This window comes from Haliotis cracherodii, unplaced genomic scaffold (assembly GCF_022045235.1).
Source record: "Haliotis cracherodii isolate W230 unplaced genomic scaffold, xgHalCrac1.p SCAF_12, whole genome shotgun sequence".
Taxonomy (NCBI): domain Eukaryota; kingdom Metazoa; phylum Mollusca; class Gastropoda; order Lepetellida; family Haliotidae; genus Haliotis; species Haliotis cracherodii.
The window spans coordinates 26743791-26761309 of NW_027266267.1; the positions used below are offsets into that span (position 1 = coordinate 26743791).

Sequence of the window (17519 nt, forward strand, 5' to 3'; positions counted from 1 at the left end):
CTCGTTGCGTAATGGTTCACATAATTTTCCCCTTATATTATATATATTTCAGCTGCAATTTAAAGCACATCGGGACATGCGGAATTATACAGTATGATTGAACAATTTTTAACTGTGTCCTTGGGTAATATATTATATTTTTAGATGCAAGACATATGAAAAATCAAAATTCATTTCTGTCGTATTTTCGCATGCATCGATAGGGGCACGAGTCTTCTTGCAGGTTACGGAAAGGGGCGAGTGGTGACGAATAAACACGACTCCCGGTTCTGAAGACAGACTACCGCACGCCATTATGGGACAATATTTCAATGTTGATGTCCAATTTTTCAATGTTTATGAATTGATTTGAAATCAAATTTTCAGGCATTATCATATTACGCAAATCAGTTTACTCTTTGATTTGTATGCAGAAGCAGCCGGGGAAAAATAACGCTGTTACGTCAGGTACATAACTGGTGTCAGAATGTGACGTATCGTGTGTCAGTCATGAACACGAAACTAGTCCCAGTATGGAATCTTGCACGTTCCGACCCACCCTATCGGAGCTGAACCGAGTCGAGCCAGAAATAGGTTTCACACATTATATCTATGTGGGGAATCTGAACTAGGTCTTCGTCGTGACGAGAGAACGTTTTAACCACTAGGCTACCCGACCTTCCGTTAATATGATCACAACTTGAACTGACCACAACTGACTCACAGGACGGGGATCGCTTAAATGTTTGATTTGTCGGCGTCATGGCGGTGCACGCGTGTTTCACCGTGAAAAACGGCAACGTCCTGTATCTATTTCGGCCGTGTTATAACGATTACCAGTCCGCGAGGTCACGCCTATCACAGCCATTATCTCGTTGTTACAAGAGTGTCTTCACTTCGTTGCTCCAGCGCCTGGCTGTTGCTGTTACTACCGGTGTATATTACACCACCTAGGAATGTTCCTGCAGCTGTATGTCAACCGTCCTTGACCTACATGCCAGTCGATGACCTGTTAAAGGTAGCCATCGTGGGGCACCCAAAGGCTAGAAGATCTAAAGTAACACGTGACTTGAATCGTCAATGTGGACGGACACCAGTTTAAAAACTACCAGTTAGGACTTCCGTGAGCAACATTGGCAGGGTAATGTGAGCCTCGTTTTGGGGAATAAGCAGTGCATATAATGATCGCTTGATGACTACCTTTATCGAATAGAGTGAGTGAGTGAGTGAGTGAGTATGGTTTTACGCCGCTTTTAGCAATAGTCCAGCAATATCACGGCGGGGGACACCGAAAAATGGGCTTCACATTATCGAACAGAGAATGAGTTGGGTTAAGTCATATCACGGTTCGACAGCTTAATGTGGGAACAAAGTTCAAGGGGACACAGGTCGAAGTGGTGCTGTGAACTCAGTCAGGATGGATATGGTGCATCCTTTATTGTGTAAGTGTATTGTGAGTGAGACAGTAAGGCTATACGCCGCTTTGAGCAATATTCCAGCAATATCGCGGCGCGGACACCAGAAATGGTCTTCACACGGTGTACCCATGCAAGTATTAACTAATATTAAATAGAAGTGTTGAAGCAGAACAAATATACAGTTTTTACATAGAGGTAGAGGTTGATACTTACGAGAAATATATTACCCTCAAGCGCACAGCATCCAGAAAAATATTATTGTCCTCGTGTTTGGCCAAAATGTACATGTATTTAACAATATTTTAATTACATGCATTTTCCTCATTGGTCGTTAGAGAAAAAAAACCCGTTGTTTTTTTCAAGTTATGAGATTAAAATTTATTCGTCAAGTTTGTTTTATTTTTAAAAGAAGACCTGTTATATTGAAAAAAACCAACATCTCAATATTTGTCAGATGATTCTCTTGTGAAGACTCATGATGAAAACAAGGCATACCACAGTTTTCAAAGCATGTGAGACATAATCTCAATGTCGGTGTTGATTTTGTTGATGGTTCTGTTCTGCTGGACGGTACAGAAATGAGTGTCAACCAAGCAACCCTGCAGAGTCCTTCCCTTGGATGAAGTCGGCTGGTCTGAAAAGTGAAACAGTAGGCTTTCTGTTTCCTGCTCAGGACCAGTCACTTCCCACTCGAAACCGTGAATGTGAGATTTTGCATCAAAATGTAAATATGAAATGAAGATGATGCCTCGAATTTATTGAGACTGTCCAAAACATCAGTGGATGCCAAGCTTTGGCACAAACACAGTATCTTAAGCGACATGATGTAGTGACTCGGTCCTTTTATTACCGTCTTCGTCATGCTTGTGATTTTGACTCAGTGGTCTATCCATGGTACGATCCAGAATATGTAGAGGGCTTCATGCAAAATGATAAATACAAAATTCTTTGGAATAGTCCAACAAAGCCGATGTTTTCCTTTTTGATAAATCCAATGAAATCATTTATATGATTGAAATTTCTCAGCATTATGAGCTGAAACGGCCAATCTGTCACACTAGCATGCCTCTGTAAGGCCGAGTACATCCATGCAGCGAAGTCATGGCCCTGAACGTCTCTACTGGCTACAGGCTGATCGGTTGCTATGATATAATCCCAACTAATATATGCATTACTTTAGTCATCTCTGCTTTGCCAAATATTTGGACGTAATAACTCAGCCCTAATGCGCTTAGGGAATGCAACTATGTTACCACGTCGCTAATAAATATGATTTGCATATTTTATGGCGCGGTTGCACCCAGTGCCTGAGTCGGTAGAGTGAGCGCGTGTGCGGGAAGAGCGAGTGAGAGATTGTGCCGGTAGAGTGAGTGAGTGTGCGGGAAGAGCGAGTGAGAGATTGTGCCGGTAGAGTGAGTGAGTGTGCGGGAAGAGCGAGTGAGAGATTGTGCCGGTAGAGTGAGTGAGTGTGCGGGAAGAGCGAGTGAGAGATTGTGCCGGTAGAGTGAGTGAGTGTGCGGGAAGAGCGAGTGAGAGATTGTGCCGGTAGAGTGAGTGAGTGTGCGGGAAGAGCGAGTGAGAGATTGTGCCGGTAGAGTGAGTGAGTGTGCGGGAAGAGCGAGTGAGAGATTGTGCCGGTAGAGTGAGTGAGTGTGCGGGAAGAGCGAGTGAGAGATTGTGCCGGTAGAGTGAGTGAGTGTGCGGGAAGAGCGAGTGAGAGATTGTGCCGGTAGAGTGAGTGAGTGTGCGGGAAGAGCGAGTGAGAGATTGTGCCGGTAGAGTGACTGAGTGTGCGGGAAGAGCGAGTGAGAGGTTGTGCCGGTAGAGTGACTGAGTGTGCGGGAAGAGCGAGTGAGAGATTGTGCCGGTAGAGTGAGTGAGTGTGCGGGAAGAGCGAGTGAGAGATTGTGCCGGTAGAGTGAGTGAGTGTGCGGGAAGAGCGAGTGAGAGATTGTGCCGGTAGAGTGACTGAGTGTGCGGGAAGAGCGAGTGAGAGATTGTGCCGGTAGAGTGAGTGAGTGTGCCGGATGTGTGAGTGAGAGATTGTGCCGGTAGAGTGAGCGAGTGTGCGGGAAGAGCGAGTGAGAGATTGTGCCGGTAGAGTGAGCGAGTGTGCGGGAAGAGCGAGTGAGTGTGCCAGCAGAGTGAGTGAGTGAGTAAGTGTGCCAGGAGGGTGAGTGAGTGTGCGAGCAGAATAAATGATTGCGTGAATTTATACGATTATAATCATTCCATGTTTCCTATCGCAAGGGATCACAGATGCAATACCCTCAAGGTGACCCCTGTCAAAACTCTCTCCATTATTAGCATGACTATACAGTGAACTACGGTTATAACGAACACGCTTATAACGAATACGGTTATAACGAACACGCTTATAACGAATACGGTTATAACGAGTTAAAATTAGTAGTCCCTTTGAGTTCGTTATAACCGTAGTTTACTATAGTTGTTATTTTAAACTTTGACCTGGGGGTTGATTTGATACGACCTTGACAATATCCATTAAATCCAAAATGTCTCGAAGAGATCGGTCACACGTTTTTAATGTGTTGAGTGAGTGAGTTGGGTTTAACGCCGCTTTTAACATTATTCTAGTTATATCACGGCGTGTCAGCTTAATGTGGGAGGAAAGCGATGCAGGTCTCAGACGTTTACCACTTCGGTGAAACCCACGAGCGCGGTATGGTGCTGACAAACCTAGAAACATAATTGGGGCGAACCGGGATTCGAACCCACAATCATAGGTTTCTGTCGTGCCCAAGGGACGCAACTCTGCACAGCTAATCGCTGCGCCTTAGACGATTAGGCCACCCGTGCCCCTCAATAAGAGTTAACTGGAGGATGCTTCATGGTGCTTGTCGCACAATTCCAGCTTTGCCACATTGTATCAATCAAATCCACAATACGACAGTGTGAGATTGCTTGGGACCAGCCACCAAACGTTTACATGAGTGAGTAGGGTGGTGTTTGCGTGTTTATTGCTCAAAGGTGAGATGATGAGGTGAAATGGGGTTTAACGTCGTGTCCAAGATTATTGCACTTATATAGCGACGTGCATGCACGTGTGTGTTGCTGCTTGTACTAGTCCGGACAAAAGCCGATTTCATAGTGCTAGCCAACTGAGATACCATGCCGCAGTTTAACATGAATACCACACTCAGACACAGTATACTGAATCCGAAGCGAACAGTCATTTGTTTATCCCCTTAATGTCGCGCGCCAGACAGGGTAACAACAAGTACCATCTTTAAACGTCTTTTGGTATGACGCGGCCGGGGATCGACCCTCCGACCTTCGGATCTCCGGGCGGACACTTTACCACTAGACCACGGAGGCGGTCTTATTATCAGAAGCAATAATATTTCAACAATAGCTAGGCGGTCTGTTAACAGTATTGATAGGAAAAAATTCAATGTTTTTTTTATGAGCAGCATCTCATTATGTGTAGAAATTCAGACGTCACAATGTAGCGGATTTACGCAAAGTGTGTACACTGGTTCTTACGTTATGAAAAAGGCTATAAACACAAAAAAACCATAATGAAATCATTCCAAAATGAATATGTCATGTATAATAAATTCACAGACTGCTTATGTAAACATTAACACACAAAAATCAAAACAGGATGCGAAATTAGTATGATCGTTCAGCACAAGCCCCGCCCATTCTGTTATTGGCCAATCAGGAAACAGTAGTAGGATTTACCTAAATTATATTGTTTTTTTTTATGGAAGCACTGGCATTTTATTTGTGTTTTCATCATCTCTCTCTCTCGCTCTCTCTCTCAGACTTCCAGGATGTCAACGTCATGATCTTCGTGGGCTTCGGCTTCCTCATGACGTTCCTGAAGAGGTACGGCTACAGCTCCGTCGGCCTCAACTTCCTCGTGGCTGCATTCGCCATTCAGTGGACGACAATCATCCGGGGCCTGCTGCACATTGACATCACGACCGGGGAGAAGTTCAAGCTCTACGTCCCAGAGTAAGAACGATAACTCTGTCCAGACTTTAACTTTTGTAAGGTGTTTTGATTTGAGAATTTTTTTTATTGTGGTCCATTCATATTTATTTTTACGGTTATCTTTATTTCTACCCAAATAGAATCTGTTTGGGCGGATAATCAGGACTGGTTATTGTCTTGCATTAACGTTTAATATTTACTGTAACCTTGAAACTGACGTGAAACTGACGTTTATCAAGACTGGTAATTGTCTTGCATTAACGTTTAATATTTACTGTAACCTTGAAACTGACGTGAAACTGACGTTTATCAAGACTGGTTATTGTCTTGCATTAACGTTTAATATTTACTGTAACCTTGAAACTGACGTGAAACTGACGTGAAACTGTACGTAGAACTGACCAGACCCTCTTAAATAGCACTGTACAATCATGAAGATGACTGGTATCCATTGTATCACGATCTTAGTGTTACGAGAAGTATATATTTTTGGGTTTTAAGAATCGTCTTCAAAGTATTTTTTCGTTTATGGAGGTATAAATGTAAAAACCTGTTTGCACACGGTGTCGATCCTCCCAGCCGATTAACGCAAAGTGGACACACCAGTGTTTAAGGTCATACCTCTATAAACACACAAATATATAGAAGTACGTTCTTGTAAATATATAAATCAACAATATTAACTTACAGATAAGAGGTGAGGTGAGGTGAGGTCGTGTCGTGGCCAAGATTATAAAGCGACGTGCATGCACCGGTGTGTGTATGTGTGTGTGTGTGTGTGTGTGTGTGTGTGTGTGTGTGTGTCTGCTTGTACTGAGTGTGTGGCTGCTTGTACTGTGATAACATGTAGCAGTACAACATGAATACCCCTCTCAGACACAGTATACTGTCTCCGAACCGACCAGGCCTTGTGTTAGCCTCTTAGTGCCGACGCCAGGCAGGGTAACAACAAGTAACATATTTTGGTATGACGCGGCCGGAGATCGAAACCCGGACCGTCCGCTCATCGAGCGAACCCTCTACCACAAGACCACAGAGGCGTCCTAATAATATGTAAGAGCTAACACACAAAACACAGTGACATCGATACGAACTCAGTGACATCATTCAGCACAATAATGCAAAACAAGCCCCACCCGCACTTTAATCTGCATTAATACGGTCGAGGATGTGGCCCAAAACATCGGTTCATGAAAACATTTTCTTGATTTACTAATGACATGCCTTGGAATTTATTTGCTAAGAAATGAACCTTGGGGAGATATAAAATCGATTTCATGACACAGGGCTTGGTTAAGTCTGTTTCTATTTACTTTACAAACACTGTATTATTTAGGAGTGATGGGATGGCCTAGTGTTGAAAGTGTTCGCTCGTCACGCCAAAGACCCGGGTTCGAGTCCCGACAGTGTCAAGCCCATTTCGTGTCACCCGTAGTGATATTGCTGGAATATTGCTAAAAGCGGCATACAACCATGCTCACTCAAAACTGTAATTTAAGTAATGAAAACAACCTTTCAGAAGCATTATAAAAATGAAGGGGCGCATTTACATATTGATGAAACCTTCTAAAGAATCCGGCAATGTCGGACAAGTCCATTTTATGCACGGGTGGGTATTTCCGACATATTCACGTCAATTACCTGTCCCTTTTCTCCCAACACCGATTGTCATATCTCTCCCGCTTTTGGGAGCGATCGTTTGGCCATCGCGTTTATCTGCGTTGCCGAGCTACATCTATGGGGAACAACTCACTAGACACTCCATTCTGAAAAATAACCGTCGTCCAGTGGACGACGTCATCAAGTTGCGAGTGCATGTTCGAATCTCCGGAAATGACGTCATGATAGACGGTCTTCCTTGTTCTTTGCGACCAGGGGGCACGGGTGGCCCAGTCGTCTAAGGCGCCGCGATTAGCTGTGCAGAGTCGAGTCCCTTGGGCACGCCAGAAACCTATGATTGTGGGTTCGAATCCCGGTTCGCCCCGATTATGTTTCTAGGTTTGTCAGCAACATACCCGTGCTCGTGGGTTTCACCGAAGTGGTTAACGTCTGAGACCTGCATCACTTCGGGCTTTCCTCCCACATTAAGCTGACACGCCGCGATATAACTGGAATACTGTTAAAAGCGGCGTTAAACCCAACTCACTCACTCTTCCTTGTTCTGTACGATCACTATCTTATATACATGATTATGATGTGTATTGTTCAGTACATGACTCACGTCGATTGGTATGTTACTTCTTCGACAGGTTCTCGGTCAGGCTCGCTGAGGTTTTTGTAAGGTTTTTGTAAACGGACTTTAAACCAAGTCAGATAAGCCTATGATCATAAACCACCCGTTGCGATAACTGAAATATTTAAGTACGCATATTTTCTTAAAAATAAACCCTTGTATGACATATGTTCATAATAATGTGCATGTTTTGTTGCCTTGACTGGTAAAGTAGGACTGGCTCATTTTAGTGATACAAAGAAACACAGTTTATCGTCGTCATGGTTTAGCAGATACCGTATAGCAGATGGCACGGTCGTCTTGTGCGCCGCAACTCACTGTATAACAATGCGTCACTTTGGCGTACCTGAAATCTATGATCGCTGGTTCGAATTTTGTTTCTTAGTTTTGTCATCACCATACCAGTGCTCGAGACGTTTACCAAAGTTGTAAACGCCTGAGACCTGCATCACTTCGGAATGTATTCCCACCGTAAGTGAACATGCCGTGATATCACTAAAAAAACTGTCCAAAGCGGCGTTTAACCCAACTCACTCACTCACTCACCCACCCACCCACCCACCCACCCACTCACTCACTCGTTCACTCACTCACTCACCCACTCACTCACTCACTCACCCACCCACCCACTCACTCACTCACTCACTCACTCACTCACTCACTCACTCACTCACTCACTCACTCACTCACCCACTCACTCACTCACTCACTCACTCACTCACCCACCCACCCACCCTCACTCACTCACTCACCCACCCTGCCACCCACTCACTCACTCACTCACTCACTCACTCACTCACTCACTCACTCACTCACTCACTCACTCACTCACCCACTCACTCACTCACTCACCCACCCACCCACCCACCCACTCACTCACTCACCCACCCACCCACCCACTCACTCACTCACTCACTCACTCACTCACTCACTCACTCACCCACTCACTCACTCACTCACTCACTCACTCACTCACAACCCATCCTAACATTGAACACCGTAAGGAGGGATGGCTGATTGTTCCCCAAGAACCAGGGAGATGAGAAGTCAAGGACAGAAGGGCTGTTACTACGGATGGGCGCACACCGCATTATCAGTCCCCGAGTTGTTTACTCTCGTGCGTGACAGCAAGTCTCACAGGGCCGTCTTATCTCTCAATACAATTACAGGTACTTGATCCGAGGAATGTAAGCTGTGTATAAAGTCATCACGCATACTATGCAAGCTACCCACATGCAGAGAAATTAGGTCTCTGTAGTTTCCATACTACTCAACAATTGATTAGGGTATTTAGAGAATAACTTACGCGCTAAAGGGATTACGAGTGAGTATGTCTGGTTTTACGCCGCTTTTAGCAATATTACAGCTGTATCAGCGCGGGTGACACCCGAAATGGTCTATACACGTGGTACCCATGTAAGGAATCGAACCCGGGTATTCGGCGTTACGAGCGACCACTTTACCACTAGGCTACTCTACCGCCCGGAATTACGATTTAATTAATCGATCCTTGATTTACGAGTCCGATCCTTGAATAACGAGTCCGATCCTTGATCAACGAGGAACGTGTCTTTTTCTAAAGACATATAGAATCATATTGGTTTCCTGAAGCCACTTGCACAACGCGAGCTTAGCGCTGCCGCCAATCTGTGTTAAAGTATTGGGAGTTGTAGCTCGAGGATCGCTTTGTGCACATGAGCCCTGATCTCAAGCGGGGATATGAGCTCAGTCGGTCAATTTGTCATTCATTTACGACAAGGCCGTTGTATGACGTTGCATTGTGATTTGTCTACAGAGAAAACAAATGGACACATGGAATGAACTACTGACTTAAGCAGGAAAAAAAAAAATGTACTACTCCACTTTTGATTTGGACATGATTTTATACAGTAAACTACGGTTATAACGAACTCAAAGGGACCACTAATGTTTGTTCGTTATAACCGTAGTTCGTTATAAGCATATTTACTAGCATATATACAGCATATGGACGGGACCAAAAAGAGTTCGTAATATCAGCCAGTTCGTTATAAGCGTGTTCGTTATAAACGTAGTTTACTGTATTCATGATTCTCACATGTCAAGTGTATATTTAAACAGGATGACATATCTTACCATGCCTTTCACAAGTTGAGTCGTTTATGTCAAGTGTATATTAAATGACAAATCTGATTATCTATATGAAACATGAGTAGTATGTAATGCCCAGGGAAAACTACTGAAGAATGATTAATTTCGCCGTTTTCCTTGAGCCTGTAGGAAATGTCGTACAATTTAAATACACACATCATAATAAATCAGCTTGGTGTATTTAACAAATTAACGACTCTTAGCCGCTGTTTATCACGTAATAAAACACAACGAATCGTGAATTATCGTGGAATAAACCACGCCTCTTTCTTCATTGTTTTTTTTTATTATTTATCCCGAAGCGGTCTTATATTACGGTATAATAGGTATATTTCTGTCAAAAGTTAAGTATTTGATAAACTATTCGGCCTTTTTGAAAACAAACGGTTATTATCGAATATTAAACACATAAAATGAAAACATTGATATATGAAAACAATATGAACTGTTTACAGAGGACCACAGCGCAAGCAAAAATCAGAGTGCGCTTGTTTAGTTCGAGTAAATACTTTGAAGCCATAAATATCGTACGTAATCAGTAAATGTAAATATAGAACGTGAACGCCAGAAAACAACAGGTCTCGATTATCCGACGAAACAGATTCCATATTGTGTAAAAGAAAAAAATAGCGGGCGAAATAATGTGCTTGGGGTAACGAAAATCAGTGATGCCACCAAACTGTTCGCGTAAAGGGGAATGCCTTGCCCGACCTGAAGCCCCCGCCACTCACACAATTTACAACTCATTTCCCAAATATTGTTTTGGCATGTGATAATACACTGAACAAACAAGATCAAGGATCATGATTATGTTTTGGGATATTTTATTAAAATTGTGTCAGTCTTCACTTAAAAAAATATGTCCATTAAAATATTCATGATTCCTAACTTTTCCTGTTCAGTATATATTCATTCTCAGTCATTTGGTGATGCACAGGTATGTTTTCCAGGACTAGTGATCACCAAAAAACATATCGTTTTCCAAAACGTTAAACTGTACCCGCAGATTGTGTTGTGTATTGTGATAGTCACGTGAACTAGTGAAACTAGTACACCCTGTTCCAAGCGGGATTGCCCAATACACTTATCCAGGAGACCAAGGGGATTAAGAAGGGCTATTGAGATTGCGTTGGGTCGTATCGACATGAATTATCTCTCCCTGTTTCAGAATGATGTCAGCTGACTTCTCAGCCGCTGGGGTGCTGATATCATTCGGGGCCCTCCTGGGAAAGGTCTCCCCTCTCCAACTCCTCGTCATGACTCTTATCGAGGTTGTTCTTCTCCAGATTAACGAGTGGATCTGTATTGAGAAGTTCCACGTGAGTAGCATCAGTTGGGCCCTTCGGGGTGGGAGTGAGTTCCGAGTTAATTTGTTCAATTTGTCGTTAAGGTTCACACTGGCAATGTTCAGCCCTGCAGTGTTGAGTGAGAAGCTTCGTTTTATACCACTTTTAGCATATCATTAGTTATATAATTGAGTTATGCAGATCTTGAACGTTTACCACGAACACGGGTATTGTACTGACAAACCAGGAAACAAAACCCGGGAAAGCCTAGGATTCGAACCCATTTCTTAGGGAAACCCCGGGAAGCAACTGTGCACAACAAATTGTGACAGTGACGACAAGACAAACTGTAACCCCCTTCTTCAAGGTGGGCAAGCTTTGGTTGCTGAAGTCCAACTGTAACCCCCATCTTCACGGGCCCAAGCATGGGACGCTACTCTGCACAGTGTATTGCGGTGCCTTAGACGACTGGGCCACCCGTGCACAATGGGATTACGTACAGTCATATACTGTTATATGTTGTCGTATACTGTTATATGTTGTCGTATACTGTTATATGTTGTCGTATACTGTTATATGTTGTCGTACACTGTTATATGTCGTCATATACTGTTATATGTTGTCATATACTGTTATATGTTGTCGTATACTGTTATATGTTGTCGTTTACTGTTATATGTTGTCGTTTACTGTTATATGTTGTCGTATACTGTTATATGTTGTCGTACACTGTTATATGTCGTCATATACTGTTATATGTCGTCATATACTGTTATATGTTGTCATATACTGTTATAAACCGTTATACACCTTTGATATTGCCGAATGCCGCATAATAGGTATTTAGCCCGGAAATCGATACCTGCAGAACTAAATTGTGAAATCAGTAAATAACCGCACAAGATCAATTATATTGAAGCACACAGTTTGAGGTTGGCAGTATAACAAAGGCAATACTAACACTTTACAACATGCAATAATTATTAATATCAGACAACATTAACGGAAGTTCGTAAATCTCCAATATCTACCAAATCGGGTGCTAAAAGTGACAAGACACATGAGGTAACCAACACACGTTTCAGTGGCCTCTTCATGTCTTGTTTTGTTATAAAGCAAAAACACGATGTCTTTAAGTGCACAGGTGCGGGGAAGATGGTTGTATACGATCAATGCGTTTAAATGAGAAAAATATCAATAGCCATGTATCATATTGCTTTGGTCATGTTGAATCAAACGTTATATGAAAGGGTAAAGAAATGTATTTTTTTTAAAAAAGAGTAACAATGTGAATTACCTTTTACTTTTACCCCCCAGGTGTCCGATGTAGGCGAGTCTATGTTCGTCCACGTTTTCGGTGCCTATTTCGGCTTGGCGGCAGCACGGGTGCTGTATAGCGAGGAAGCCGTGACGTCAAAGAAAGCTGGGCCAGTGTATCATTCTGACCTTTTCTCCATGATTGGTGAGTGATTTCGTCATATATATTAAATTTAGTTTCTTTAATTAATTGATGACCGCCTTTGTAGTCCAGTGGTAGAGCGTCAGCCCGGAGAGCGGAATGTCCGGGGTTCCATCACCGGCCGCGTTATACCAAAAGATCTTAAAAGATGGTATTTGTTGTTACCCTGGCTGGCGCTCGACATTAAGTATACTGTGTCTTAGTGGGGTATTCATGTTAAACTGCTATGTCAGTGGGCTAGCACTGTAAATTCCGCATCAGTCCGGACTAGTATAAGCAGCTACACACACACACGCACGCACGCACACACGCACGCACGCACGCACGCACGCACGCACGCACGCACGCACGCACGCACACACACACACACACACACACACACGTGTGCATGCATGTTGCAATATAAGTGCAACCCCAATTTACCTCACCACCTAATTTCTTGGTTCACGGATATTTTTCACGAAACCATGGGACAAAGGTGGAAATGATAATGTTAAAAACAACAACTCATTTTATGTTTTCTTAGTAAAAGAAATTGGATGGTCAGAATGCGAAAAACATAGATCAAATTATCTTTATCGTTTCTTTAAAACTTTACAACACACTACTTGGAATACCTGTAGGGGCGGTGGGGTAGCCCAGTAGTTAACGAGTTCGATTCCTCACATTAGTACAATTTGTGAAGCCCATTTCTGGTGTTACCAGCCTTGATATTGCTTGACTGTTGCAAAAAAGTGGCGTGAAACAAGACTCATTCATTCACTGTAAATCTATGAAAAATATTTGTTGTGACGACTTGAGGAAAGGGTATTATTTCAATTTTGAATATCTTGTCCGGTGGTAATAAAATAAACCCACATTAACATGGAAATCTCTTTTTTTTCAACAATCCTGATTCGATGGATCAGTTAACCATATGGTGAATTTAAAAAAAACACTATTTTAACTGTTAACTTTGCTCCTAGGAACTCTTTTCTTGTGGATGTACTGGCCTAGCTTCAATGGAGGCGCCGCGGAAGGAGACGAACAGCACCGGGCTATATTAAATACTTACTTCTCATTGGCTGCCTGTTGCTGTGTAACGTTTGCCATGTCAGCTGTTGTTGAAAAGCATGGGAAATTTGAAATGGTGAGTTCTGGGGTGATAATGAGTTAGTGAATGCATGTTGTTTTACGACAGCGCCAGCAACAATCCAGCTGCGTCACGACGGAAATAATGAAAACCAGCGATTGAAAGCGTGAGCGAGGATACCCGCCATCGGTTCATAATCACATGCATTCAACCAGGTTACTGAACCTTTTCCAGCCCATCCATTTGAAGTCAGACATAAGTTACCTGGCACCAACACTCGGATCCCCCATGGAGGTAGTGGGTAATAAAATCTTACAATGAATTAAGGAGGTTTCTTTTGGTACAACATTATCATTAGGGATCCTTAAATAAACACGTTGAATGACAACAAAAGACATATGGCAATATTATCATGCGCCATGGCTTAAGAGTTGCGTCCCTTAGCCACAGGTGGATTCGCTGAACGTGGTTTCCAGTTCCCTTGTGTTCAGCATGAAACAGCGATGGTAAATTTCTTATACCCTCAGATTCTTGGATTTCTCACCACGTTAAATTGTCATGTAACTTACTCATACTACGATCTGTGATTGCAGGAGCACATACAGAATGCTACTCTAGCAGGGGGCGTTGCAGTTGGTACCTGCGCAAACATGAACATCGAGCCCTGGGGCGCACTTGTCGTCGGGTCAGTGGCCGGTATTCTCTCTGTGGTTGGCTATAAATACATCTCGGTAAGTTCGCGTTGTTATCCTCTCTGTGGTTGGCTTTCAGTACCTCATGGTAATTTCATGTTGAGGTCATCTTTATGATTGGCTAAATGTACATCGTGGTGATTTCACGTTGATGTCCTGTGATTGGCTAAAATCGTTTCTTTGATTTGATTGGCTACGCTCTTGTCAATGGCAAAGCATTGATTTCTTCAGACGACTTAACATAGCATAGTTTTAACTCATTTTACTACATAGTTTATAACAGTTTAACATTCCTCTTACAAATACCAGAGCATCTCTGACATGGAGAATGTATTTCCTCTCGCTTTATCGTGCTTTGCCTCCCCTGCCCATGGTTTTCACCCAAGTTGTAACGATGTAGGCTCTGCATCACATCACTCAGCTGAACATCTTTGATGCGTTCCGTAAATAAATTCTACCCTCATTTCAGCGTAATTTCAATGAATATATTCGGCAAGTGCTGATTCGGTGTGTTTTAATATTCATTACATTACATTTCACTCACTCACTCACTCACTCACATTGAGCAACGTAAGTAGGGGTGGCTGATTGTTCCCCAAGAACCAGGGAGAATCACGTAATACGTCGTTTCTCCTCTTCGCAGCCTTTCATCGCCGCCAAACTAAAGATCCACGACACGTGCGGAGTAAACAACTTGCACGGCATGCCGGGAATTATGGCGGGAATTGGTGGTGCAGTGACTGCCGCCCTAGCCACAGAAAATGTTTATGGTGAAAGGTACATTCTGATGTTGATTTTCTGATTCGTAAAATTATTTTTATAACGTAAACACTTTATAACTCTCTTTAAACTGGTAGAGTTAAGCTGTATTCAGTACTGTAGTATTAGACGCAGAGGCATGTAAGATTATCGTGATGGACGCTTTAAGAGATTACCTACGAACCTACCCGGAACATCGCGCCTAATTGTATTAAAGTTATTCCTCCATATGTCTTACCCGTATTTAGTACTCTAACTTTTAAATGGCTCCCAAAGAAGCTTCTAAAGGGAATTTTGAAAAGAGTTTTGTTGATATAAAATTATTTGACACAATACTGCAACGTATATTAATGTTCAATAACTCTTTGTGCGTGACGATATTCATTTCCATCAGTATTGTAAGAAGTTCCTGTTTGCAGCCTGTATGAGATATTCCCCGCCCGCTCCCCCGTACCTGAGATGGGTAACTCCAGCACCCCTTATCCTGTGCCCGAGCTGCAAGGGTTGGGGAGAACCGCGGGGGAACAGGCAGCTTTCCAGATCTACGCATTGCTATTGTCGCTTGGAATGGCCATTGCTGGAGGAATAGTCACAGGTGAGTTCAGATGAGCACGGGTCTTGTGCGGACAATTTTAACATCACTGCGACGGCACCAAGGTGAGGGGTTTAACCTTCGCGTTCAAGATTATGGCACTTATTTAGCGAAATGCATGCACGTGTGTGTGTATGTCTGCGCGCACGTGCATGCACTAGTTTGGACTAATGCCGCTTTTAGTAGTGCTAGCCCATTGAGATACCATGCCGCAATTTAACATGAATACCCACTCAGACACATTATGCTTACCAGTCCTTGTTTTATCCAATTAATGGATCTTTTAACGTCTTTTGGTATGACGCGGCCAAGGGATCAAACCCCAGACATTCCGCTCTCCGGGCGGATCCTCTACCATTAGACCACGGAGACGGCCACTTGTTTGGATTAATAATTAACAGCTCAGAAAGCAGTACCTGTCTGACGAGGAGAATAATTGAAAACCCAAGTCTTATATAGACTTATAAACCGGTAGCTACCCAACCACCCTCAGTGTTGCTACTAACTCGACGGGTGGTACACAGGGTAGACTGCAACATGTTTCATTGACATAGAGGCTTGATGCACCAGACCGAATGCTCTTGCGTGCTCTCAAACCTCAGCCATTATCCAGAAGCTAATCCCTATTCAAGCCGACCAGTTCGAACCACTCAATGACGAGCGGAAGCTCAGGGCCATCTTGTAACGTCTTGTATGACGCGGTCGGGGATACAACCCTGGACCTTACGCTCTCCAGGCGGATGCTCTACCACTAAAAGATTGTAAACAAATGCCCTTTCTTTGGAAGTTTCAAAAAATATGTTTTACACTTTAGGTGCCATCTTGAAAATGAAGGTGTGGGACAACCCTGAGCCAGAACACCTGTATGACGATGAGCGGTTCTGGGAGCTTCCGGAGGAAGGAATACCGGAAATAGACATGGATGACTCCTCATCTAAGTACAATGTCAACAAGATCGATACCAAGTTGTGAAGACATGCGGATGTGAAAGAACCCGGATTGGAAGACTTCGACGCGAAGAAACCGGATGCTAGCTATTTCTACCTTTGAGCAATGGTTCATGTCACTTGAAACCTTTCCAGATGTCTTAAGTACCGCGTGTTTTGTCTCCTGCAAAATATAATTATACAAGCTGAGAGATAACTTGGAACGAAAACTACAAGTACAAGAAACATACGTCATTTCCAACAGAGCAGATTGTATGTCGATATGATATTTATTTCTGAAAAGTTATGAACTTTATGAAACTTTGTACGTTTGATCGTTTTAAATTGACCTTGGTGACTCTTATCAAAAGTGGTTGGGGTTCATTCTGGGCACACTCGTGGGTAAACAGGGTTGACTTGGCCCCTAACACCTTTTGTTTGCCGGAGGGTGTGACTCGGTAACCTCATAACCCAGACAACGAGGAAGGTTTATCATAGAACCAATCAATTACTTGACTGGTTTGGTAATTTACAGGATGCCAAGAATAACTTGAATAATGCTGATTGCGGTGTAAAACAACAAACACACTGTAGATACGCCAAACAAACATGTATTGTTTTATTCGGTCATGTGATCCATATGTATGTAGTAACTTATGTTGCCAGGGTGATAATATATATTAAGACGCTCACAAGACGCAAGTGCCCTATGTGGGCAATCGAACCCTGATCTTCGGCGCGACGAGCGAACGCTATAACCACCAGACTGCCCCACCGCCCCAGTGACACTAGAGGCTTGATTAACGATTATAGCATCTGGACAATAAGTTTCGACGTACTTAACTAAACATGATCAAGTTAGTGAAACTCGGTATTTCTGTAACTCTGAGATTGTATAGACAAATGTCCAGTATAGTCAGGTTAGCTAGTTGTTTCTGTATAAATAAGCTCGTTAAGTAGTCATACAATTTCAAAGGCATTATTCATAACATTTCGACCCATTAAGTGAG

The 17519-nt window shown here is 43.1% G+C and overlaps 1 protein-coding gene across 1 annotated transcript in view; it reads left to right on the top strand.

Moving 5' to 3' along the window:
* The window catches only part of LOC139458300 (ammonium transporter Rh type A-like), a 28186-nt gene extending 10895 nt beyond the window's left edge, over nt 1-17291 (top strand). Inside the window, exons 2-9 of the mRNA XM_071239689.1 lie at nt 5189-5381; nt 10892-11042; nt 12327-12471; nt 13434-13597; nt 14134-14271; nt 14876-15009; nt 15411-15586; nt 16398-17291. Of these exons, the coding sequence (XP_071095790.1) occupies nt 5189-5381; nt 10892-11042; nt 12327-12471; nt 13434-13597; nt 14134-14271; nt 14876-15009; nt 15411-15586; nt 16398-16555 (1259 nt within the window). The 3' untranslated portion in view covers nt 16556-17291. The remainder of the gene's footprint in view (nt 1-5188; nt 5382-10891; nt 11043-12326; nt 12472-13433; nt 13598-14133; nt 14272-14875; nt 15010-15410; nt 15587-16397) is intronic.
* The last annotated feature ends 228 nt before the right edge of the window (nt 17292-17519 follow it).